Genomic DNA, 10,351 nt, shown 5'->3' with positions numbered 1-10,351 from the left:
ATCAGGGAAGAGAAGGGAGGAAAATTCTCCTTCCATGAAAGAGGTCTGTACTGAGATAATATATGCCACCAATATTGTGTGTGTATATATATATATATATATATACACACACAACCTCTTTTAAATTATGTTCGTTTCCTATCTTCCCAGAGTGCATTTTGCCAGTAATGCATCCATGCTATGACTGCTGCTCTGGGCAAACAACCTTTTCTGCAGGAAAGCAAGTAATTCTGATTGGAATGAATGGTGAGTTCCTTGTGTATGAATTATATTTTCTATTTTCTGTTCGAAAATTTTGTTATGTACATATTTTAGGTCGATACAATGTGTCCCTCCCAACTGTCAGCTGCTCCTGTGGGAAAGCTTTGGATGTCGGTATTAGTGAGCTGATTGAAAGTGGCTACTGGCCAGCTACAGTCCATTTTGAGACGCTGTACACAGTGGATTTGTTCGCTACATACGAAGAGCTCAAGATTACTGCACCAGGAATGTAACAACAAGCTTTCGTTGGTATGCTTGAGCAGCGCACAAAACTCTTGGTCGGGTTAGTACATCATTGGACTAATTGCCTGCAGAATTGAAAGAGTTTATGTGGCGACACCATACAAAAATCATTCCTGGAATGGTCGTACGCAAAATTTGAAGTTGAGAGGCTGTCTGAAGTCGATCAGTTTCGGTGCCCAGCCTGCACACCCTCAATGTTAGCTGTCTCAGTGGATGGGAACCGCAAGCTTAATCGCTTTAAGAGCCATTCGGGGTATGTATAAGTTGTTTCTACGGCATGCAATACATGGAACCTTGATAAAGGTCACCCCTGCTTTATGTCTTTTAGACCAAATGGCTTTTTCGAAGGTGTCTTCTTGGCCAACGACACCGAGGTGACCTCCTTCGTCAACCACATCAGGGCATCAACAGGACATGTAAAGTTTATTTAAATTTCACTGCACGCTTTGCTCTGTCTACATCTGTTTTTCTTCATCTTGAACAGAATCCTGGGAAAGGCAGGTGTGGTGGAAGCGAATGGGTGGCTGCACGAGAGTCCTCCAACAAGTCTGCGAGTAAAGTAGATGAGGAACGGGTCGAGGTTGCAGTGTGTCGTCATGGCATTTTGCTGAAGGGACTGAACATGTTCCGTGGGGAGATATTTGCCTATCCTTTATATCTCCAGAAACAGCTTGTTTCACACAATGTTCAGTTTTTTTGCTCTGATGTCGTATGCAAATATTGGCCATATTTGCAGAGGGTTGTTGGCCACTGTCCTGAGTTACAGGTCCTGTTGAACATGCAGCCCTTTCTCTCCATCATGCACGCTAAAGCACATTCATGGATGTGTGAGGTAATGATTGTCAGGGGCTTTAACTTCACATTATTTCTCTCCGTCCTCGTCCAAATGGTAACATGCATATTTCTTTCAGTTGGAATGGGGTGGACGGAACCAAGAGGGAGCAGGAACAACAATAGGGGAGGAAGTTGAACAGGTGAACAGTTTCCTTTCTTGAGCAGCCCTATGTTCCAAGTACATGTCAAAAGCTGGTAAGTACATTTTTTTTTTTTGTGTGAAAAAAAAGTTACAGCTAAAGTTGTACAAATCAACTAGTAACATAAACGTGTGTCCATTGTGCATTCAGCCCGCACAGACATCCTTACCATCCAGGCCATTGGCTGGAACAAGCGGAAGACAGAAAATCTTGACCGGACTTTGGCCAAACGACACATCAAGGTAAAGACCACACTTGTGTGTTTCATGGTGCATTAGACTAGTTGCAATTGTTTGTTAATCCAACACGGGTTTTCACAGACTGTGCAGAGGATTGCTGAAGCGTCTGAGGAGCTCAAGAAATTGGCTGGAGAGTTGTCTATTCAGGAAGACACTGTTCAGCAATGGGTGTCTGATGTTCAACAGTGGACTGCAGGTGAATACCTCAGTGTTTTATGTACAATTCTGACGTAAAATAAATATAAATTATTTTTTCTATATTCAATCAGAAGGACCATGCAGTCAAAATGAACTTGAAAAAACCATTGAAGGACTGTATCTCAGCATTAAGCAGCGGAAATATCAGCTGTATCGTCAGGCTGGTAAGAACAGAACGAAAGAAAACAAGTTTTTGATAATAATGTGTGACTGAGCACATATTCAGTATTTTCTGTTTAATATTCTAGATGGCAACAAGAGAAGACATCTGCTTAGAAAAAAGATTTCAGTGGAAAAGAGATCCTTAGAAGATGCCATCACAAAATACAATGCTGTTGTGCCAGAAACTGGCAAACTCCCTTCTCCCAACAAGCTCCTGGCTGAGGAAAACTATTCCTGGCCTTGGGAATGTAAGTACATCTAGGATGTGTTCAGTTGTCTTCATATCTATAGGCTATTTTTAATTACATTGTAAAGGCTTTAGATGAAGCAATTACAGGTTTGACCAAGGTTGCTGTGATTGGGTCAGACAAGCTCCAGAGACAACTTCCTTTTTACTTTTGAAAACTGAAAGAGACACTCTTCTATATAATTCTGTCCCATGGGAGAAATTGCCTGGTGTCATTAGGAGGAGATGAGTATGCAGTGTAATAGAACCCACCTTTGAAAGTACACAGACACTGTGGGAAGTAGTTCACCACTATTTATAAAAAATGTATATGATGATTTGCAGGTCATGGTGATATGTTTAAGAAAAAAAAGGTCTTCGACAAGGTAATGCTGCTGAACCGCCTGAAGGAAGAGGAGGTCATTGTTGTCCGTGAAGTCAAGCAGCACTGGGAGTACATGAGGAATATGGCTGGAAATATTGAAGAGATTTCCTCCCAGCTTTCAGAAGGGATCACTCAGCAAAGTACAGTTCTATTTGCTACTTGTACTGATATACTAGGTTAGTAGTCTAACTTCTTGTAATGTCACTGTCAGGCGGCACAGATGCATTGACTGGGAGAGGACGTGAGGGGCTACTCTTGTCTGCTGAAGAGAAGACTGTCAGCAATTCAAGCTCAGCAGGGTGCAGCTCGCTCAACGTACCAACGTGTGTTTGGATCGCAAGCCTTGTCTCTCGATGATTCGTCCACTGGTGATGAAGAACCCCATGATAGCAGCTCCTCCACCGAAGATGAAGAACACTACGATTGTAGCTCCTCTTCTGAACTTTGACCTCCCTCATTAAAAAATTAGGAAAACTGTTGTAATTACCTGGCCTGCAGTATGAATGTGAAATGTTAAAATAAACTGTCCTGCAATTGACTCTTTTTCTGAGTTATGTACTATCACTATTTTGAAGTAGATGCTGATGCTTTTTATGTAAATTATGAATTATTAATTTGAGATTTGTTGGTAGGGCAGTGAAATACGGCTTTTCATGCAGCCTCAATAAAGTCAATTAACAGGCTATGTTCACTCACTTCACTGACTTTCTTTTGCCACTAAAATTGTCTGTACAATGCTTATGTATGTTATTCAATCATGTGCAAGTACACATAGGAACACACAGACTTGGTAAACCAAAGCAGTACGATGAATGAGACTGCTGTTTTGTTGCAGGAATAATGAGTCAAATGGTATGAGCAGGTGTTGCAATGCATTACCTTACTTATTTCTGAATGTTATTAGGGTTAGAATTAGGGGTTTCCATGGCCCCTGGCCACCTAAATGGGTAAGGTCATCAGTAAATGCTTCTCATCGAAGTTAGCTTAGAACAGGTAGAAATATCATAACCTGGATTACATCCTGAATACTGCTGACAAAGGCACTAAGAGTGCACAAGTCACAGATCCTACTTTTGAGTTAAAGGAAGAGTTCAATAATTTTAACCCGAGAAGACATCTTATTATTTATCATCTGGATGTGCCACCGTATCTTTCTGACTACTTCTGGATAGGAAGGGAAGTCATCTCATTTATCTCTGAGTTCATGTCTGAATGAAAAGGGCCAACAGGCTTCATGTATTTGTTAGGCCTCACTATGTTTGTTGAGCTTGTTGGCGCCCTTTTGATGGGAGGATCTGACAATTGCTGAGATGGGAATTCTCTTCTACTCTCCCCGACTTGGGAAGGCAACTGGGCATGGAGGGAAGGGGCAAAAAAAACAAATAAACAATGAAAGACAAACACAGTAGCAAGTTTGGTGACAAATTGACATGAAACAATGGTCTATCAGTGTTACCAATGTTGGCTGGTTTGGAAACGGTGGCACAGAGGAAAAGACAGGAGGCAGAGCTGGAGGTAGCAGAGATGAAGATGCTGAGCTTCTCTCTGGGAGTGAGCAGGATGGATAGGATCAGAATGACAGCACATGTGCTCAGGTGTTTAGGAGACCAAGTCAGAGAGGCTAGATGGAGATGGTTTGGACATGTACAGAGGAGAGAGAGAGCCAGTACATTGGTAGGAAGATGTTGAGGTTGGAACTGCCAGGCAGAAGGTGGAGAGAAAGGCCACAGAGGAGATTGATGAAGGTGGTGAAGGAGGAGGTTTGTAGGTTTGAGAGAAGAGGAAGCAGAGGACAGGGGGAGATGGAGGAAGATGATCCACCAGTGAAGGGAGAAAACCAAAGAGAAAGAAGAAGAAGACGTAATCGCATATTGTATCTCTCTAATTTGGCTATATTTGTTAAGCTTTAAAACAACAGAAAGCCACACCAAAGAAGATAGCTGGAATATCTCCTTTGCATAGCACATACACAATTGACACACAAATTCCTTTCTCACCTATCTTTGAAATATGGTCCTTGATAACACTGGCACCTTCTCACTAAATGTAATTTTCACAAGTCTGACAATTTATCTATTGATCTTCCAGTCTTGAGGTTTTCAACCAATATAGAAGACAACATTTGCATCTTTCATAGGATGTGCCAAGGGTCAGGGCATTGGCTGTATCAGCCCATCAGGTGACTCATTTGAAGATGATTATTGTATGCATGAATATTAAGACATTCATGTTTCAAGCTTAGTGTCAAATTATACTCATAATATTTAATATATTTGAAAAGACATAATACTTCATTTGCTCATGTGCAAAAAAACGCATGAGAACGAGCTATTGATGACAGAGAACCTATACAACGAGATTTAAAGCAAACATTTATTTGAGTGTGATTCCCTCGTTTAAGGTGTTGACACTATGCATTTTGAAAATGTAAAGGTATGTTACGTTTTAATGTGATAATGTCTTTTTTTTATTTTTTATTTTATTTTACATTTTGAACAGTAGAAATGAAGGAATTGTGGGTAAAAGCCCATCGTGTGCGCGCGTAGACTGCTGGGAGGAAGAAGTTTCAAGCGACGAACTTGCTCTAAATATTGAAAGGTAAGAAATTATCACGCAAGGGGTCATATATGGCGAAATATATGAAGTGTTTGCCATCATTTCGGGCAACCATCGCTTCCATGTTTGTAACTGTCAAATTCGCGGTTTACAGTGGATGCTGTAACCGCAATACTCCGCGGTAACATAAAGAAGAATAAACGTTATCATTGCAGTACTCTGCAAGTGATTGCTTACATTACATTATGGCTAAAAAACTTCATTTTCACCTGAAAGGGATTAGGTCTAATATATGTACGTGTGTGTGGCGAAAATGATATGTGGATCATACATGGTACAAATGTTTTGTTTTTTTCCAGTTCGAGATGCCACGGTGATCCACTAATAAGCACTGCAATAACTGCAATGTAGTTATTGCAGTAGCTTGCAAGACCTGCAAAATTTGCCAAGCAGAGCAACCCAGGCGACAGAGGCTGGCAAAACGACTTAAAACTTTTAAAAAAAAAAAAGAGGTATGGTTGAAAAACCAAAAAAAAAACCAACACCGCCTCACGTGTGATGGACGAGTCACAAATGCTGGTATGTTTGACATCAGTAATTGCATTTTTCAAATTTATGGCATGTAGTGATTCCTTCTCCAGAGATTCAAGCATGGACCTGGTGAACTTTTCCGGAATGTGTAACTTCAACTCGGAGACATCTCCTTGGGTTCCCACCATGCCTTTGGCAGCTCAGAGGTTTCTGAACCCTCCGATAAGGACTATAAATCATTGGAAAGGTCAAAGGGGGGAGAGACTAGAGCAACAGTCCAGGATGCTGTGCCGTAAGAGGAAAAACCCTGACCAACTCGTGAACCCTGTTTGGTGGGGGGCACACACAGCTCCCCCTTCTCCAGGTTCCAGATGAACAAAGACAGACTTGTATGTGAATGTGTCTTAATGTGTATTTCTGAAAAAGGACTTTTGTTTCCCACTTAAACCATGGTTTCCACAGGATGTTCAAGCAAACCAGATGCCCTGAACATGTGATGTTAAACTTGACATGAATGGTTGATTGTTATGTTGATCATTATAAGAAGACAATGTGCTAGAATGGTCATGTTTGGTGTCGTTTGAATGCTTGAATTGAGATGGGAAAGTTTTGACAGATTGTGAGCAACTTTACAACTCAGGTAATGTTTTATTGTCAAATAAAACTCTGGTACTGGGGGGATCAAAATCTCCCATCTCAAGACTGGAATTTACGACCCGTTGGAGGAGGAGGAGGAAGGCCAGGCTTGGAAATCCTCGTCCAATCAGCAATAGGTGATGGAACTCCTTCAACCAATCAAGACTGGACAAGGAGACTCTTCATGAGAGTTTAAAAGACCCAGTCTACAGAGGTTCAGCCCTCTGTTCACCCCTCTGTTCAGCCCTCTGTGCCCCTCTGTGATCCTCTCAGTTGCCCTCTTCCCCCTTCTTCTGCCGCTCCTTCTGGCTCCTTCGCCTCCTACAACCAACTACAACCAACTTCTTCGACGGTTCCTGCTCAAGTTCCTGCAAAGACTCTTGCTTCTCCTCCACCCTTGAAGCCGTGCCAGCGTTCCACTCGCTGCTCATCCAAGTGTGAGAGTGATCGAGAACTTCTCCAAAGTTGCACGTCGCCCTCGTCCTACAGCGGTCTGCCAAGCCAGAGCCTCCTTCAGGAACGGCCCAGTCACACCACGTGATCACAGCCGGCGGCCGTGACGAGCACGCGAGTCCAACTTCCAACAACCTTCCGCTGCCTGGAGTGTGTCATTAAGGCGACCACTCTAGAAGGTTGTTCAGACCGGTGAATCACCTGGCACGAGAGAAAGATACGCCTTCGGTCCTACGCCGCTCTCTGCCAGCTACGATCACCCCGTCTGCGACGAAAGATCCACGGCGGTCCGGAAGACGATCCGAGAGTGCCATCGACGCCTGAAGCTGCGTGTCCTCATCACCTCCAAGTCACCACGCTGAGAACCAGGACGCCTCCTTCCAAAGCCGCCTGCCTCCTCCCTCACCTCCTAATCGACCTTCTGCATCTACTCATCACCCTCTCATCCATCCATCCATCCCATTCATCCCTCCATTCAACGCTAAAGTAAGCCGCCGCTTGTCATCTCTGCACAGATTGGTGTGTTGGGGTTTAGTAATATCATTACTTGCCTGAGGTTGACAGTTAGACTAGAACGTCTCAACTTTCCCATCAGTTACATACGTGTCTGATGCAGTATTGACATTGCTTCATAACTGGTTTGCGTTTCCATCGCGATATTGTTGGGATCATATTATTCTACTTCTGCATCTTTCCTGTTTCTTTCTGTTCTTTTATTCCTAAATAAATCTATAAAATTACGTTGGTCTTGATCACGTTACTTTGGAGTGTATTATAATCAATCTAAGAGCCTCTGATCAGTAAAGGACATTACATCACGAGTAGTGACTTCAGATAAATAGATTGATTACGCTAATAATTAATTAAGTGTTAATCAAGAGAGCTTAATAGTCTCCTGGAAACTATATTTCAGGTGGTGCCCCAAACTTTCGAGGAGATATTATTTTTCATAATATCCACGTCACAGACGCAGGCGTCCGTGACCCGACAATCCGTCACTTTCACTACAGACTTATTGGTGCCCCGTGTGAGGCTGATTAATTGCTAAATTTTGATTGTAAACCATTCCATAAAGGTAGAGTGTTCCCTCCTGACCAAACCTAACTTAAACTTGCAGACAGGAGCGTCACAAACCCCCCCCCCTCGCTTCCCCTCGTCTCTTTTCCTCTCACTCACTCCAAAGCGTGTGCCCAGCCTGCGCTGAGACTTTACTAACAAAAAAACCTTAAAAGTAAAAATAAGAACAAAAGTTAATAACGCGTTTAAACCACTTTGTGCTTCAAAAGCACTGAAATTACTTTGATGGTACCTACTGCCTCGAAAAAAAAAAAAAAAAAAGGGACTACAAGTCTTATCGAGAGAATATAAATGTGTTTGCTCTAGTGACAAAACGCTGAGCATTAATTCATCAGGCCAGCGGACGGAATTCACGACCGAGTTACGAGCGTCTAACCAACAGTGAACCTTCACGTCCAACTCCAACTTTAATAATTGGCGTAGCTAACCAGTTATTAAAACGTTGTTCCAACACGACGGGAGTCTTACATTTGCCCGGCGCACGAGTTTCTGCCTACGGGAACAATAGTGATCAATTGACGTGAGCTTGTGTTGGGTGTGGTGAGCGTAATTGACCTATTCTTGTATTGCTGTGTGTAGAGCAGAGATTTTGATCTCCTAAGACTTTCGCGCATGCGTGGTCGCAGCTTCTTTTTCCCAGTGGAAGAAGCGCGCTCCTCTGGAGTCATTCCACATCACTGGAGGGCGGACAGAAAGTCCTGCCTCATTCACTTATTTATTGCTGTGTGTAGAGCGGAGTCTGATCTCATAAGGCTTTCGCACATGTGTGGTCGCAGCTTCCTTTTTCCCAGTGGAAGAAGCGCGTCTCTGGAGTAATTGTACCCCACTGGAGGGCGGACAGGAAGTCCCGCCTTATTAAAGGAAGTGACATCAGCGTAGCAACTGTTGCTAGGCTAGCCGGCTAACAGCTAGCCTGCCATTGACAATAGGTTTAACACTGTTGAATGCTATTTGTTGTTGCTAATGCTAAGGCGTGTGATGCTCACTTCTACTGATAGCCTAACTGCGGTGAAAGCTATTGTTGAGTTACCACGTCAGATGCTAAGCTACTGAGGTTGGATAACTTTAGCCTTTGGCTTATTTTGTTACAGTGCCAACTTGCTAAGTTGACAGTTGGGGCCTCCGTGCCTTGTTTGTGCTGTGCTACTTGCTAGGCCACCACTAGCGGTGTTACAGTCTGCAGCTGCAATAGCTGGTAATGCTAATCTGTCCCAATTAGCTTGTGTTGTTTGTTTTGCTTTGCACACAAATTAGCTGTTTGCTTTCTGCCATCCTGCAAATTGCTGATGCTTGTGGTGCTGCCTGTCCATTGTGCAGTGTGTTTTTTTTAAAAAAAAAAAGCTTTGTCTATTTGTTTTTTTTTTTCAGTGTTTGCAGATTCTTGCTCCACAGTCTTTCTATCCAGTCCAGCTTACACGCTTCACCTGTTGTCAGCAACCCAAAGTCAAACTACAGTTTGGATTTAAAATTACAAACCTAGTAATTCCAACCCCACTTGTGTATAAAAAAAAAAAAAAAAAATTGAACTAAGAATTAAGATTAGAAGTTTATACACAGATACACTTGAATATTTTTATTGAATAGCTGTCTCACTACTCGATTAGAAAACATCGACAATACCAACAAACCTCGCCTTTTTAATTAATAATTACTTATTAATTAAATAATTCAACCAAGTCCATAAACAGCACACACAATTAAATCTTGCATCCAAGTTGACAAACCAACTATTGAATTTGAAAAAAAAAAAATACTTGTTACTCACTTAAATAACTTAAAGAGTTATTAGTAGAAATAATTAAACAATTTGAGATTTGATTCAAACAAATTTTAAATTAACAGACATTAACAATTAAATTTTAGAAATCAAATCCGCTAAAAGTAACGCACCTAAAGTGATCCCCTGGTTATCTCAACAACCTGAGTAATAACAATAGCAATTACTTAAACCGTTACTTTTAACATCCCAATAATTTAAGTTGGTTTTCAATAACTTAAGAACAATTCGCTGATAAGTTTTCCTTTAACATTTTAACTAGCTTACAAGCGTAAATTAAGGAATTCAGCAATAAAACAAAACAAACAATTAAATGGCTGAAAGCAGAGAATCCCCGGTCGACTACGAAAACCTGGATTCGTTAGAGCACCTGCTCGCCACAATCACTGATAAGATGTGCCCAGGTTATAGCACAACCCTGGCAGCAGATCAACCTGACGCTATCAATGATAATATCGCTCAGCTCATGAGCCAATTGGAGTCCACGGACCCCAAAGATAAATCCCTGGTTAAAGCCCTAAGTTGCATGACCCTGAACTTGGTGGCACAATTAAAAATTAAAGACAAAGAAATTGAAAACAGGGAACGACAATGGGAGCGTGGACAACAGGACCTAGCCCTGCTGAGACAAAG

The 10,351-nt window shown here is 42.0% G+C and overlaps 1 protein-coding gene across 1 annotated transcript; it reads left to right on the top strand.

Moving 5' to 3' along the window:
* Positions 1-1,212: 1,212 nt before the first annotated feature.
* LOC128768670 (uncharacterized) lies at positions 1,213-3,096 on the top strand. Its single transcript, XM_053881689.1, has 8 exons — positions 1,213-1,336; positions 1,416-1,533; positions 1,629-1,720; positions 1,799-1,913; positions 1,987-2,079; positions 2,164-2,325; positions 2,649-2,828; positions 2,900-3,096. The coding sequence occupies exons 2-8, from the start codon at positions 1,521-1,523 to the stop codon at positions 3,043-3,045; spliced, it is 801 nt and encodes a 266-aa protein (XP_053737664.1). The 5' UTR covers positions 1,213-1,336; positions 1,416-1,520; the 3' UTR covers positions 3,046-3,096.
* The last annotated feature ends 7,255 nt before the right edge of the window (positions 3,097-10,351 follow it).

This window comes from Synchiropus splendidus, chromosome 12, assembly GCF_027744825.2.
Source record: "Synchiropus splendidus isolate RoL2022-P1 chromosome 12, RoL_Sspl_1.0, whole genome shotgun sequence".
Classification (NCBI taxonomy): Eukaryota; Metazoa; Chordata; class Actinopteri; order Syngnathiformes; family Callionymidae; genus Synchiropus; species Synchiropus splendidus.
This window is presented reverse-complemented; position numbering and strand designations above follow the sequence as displayed.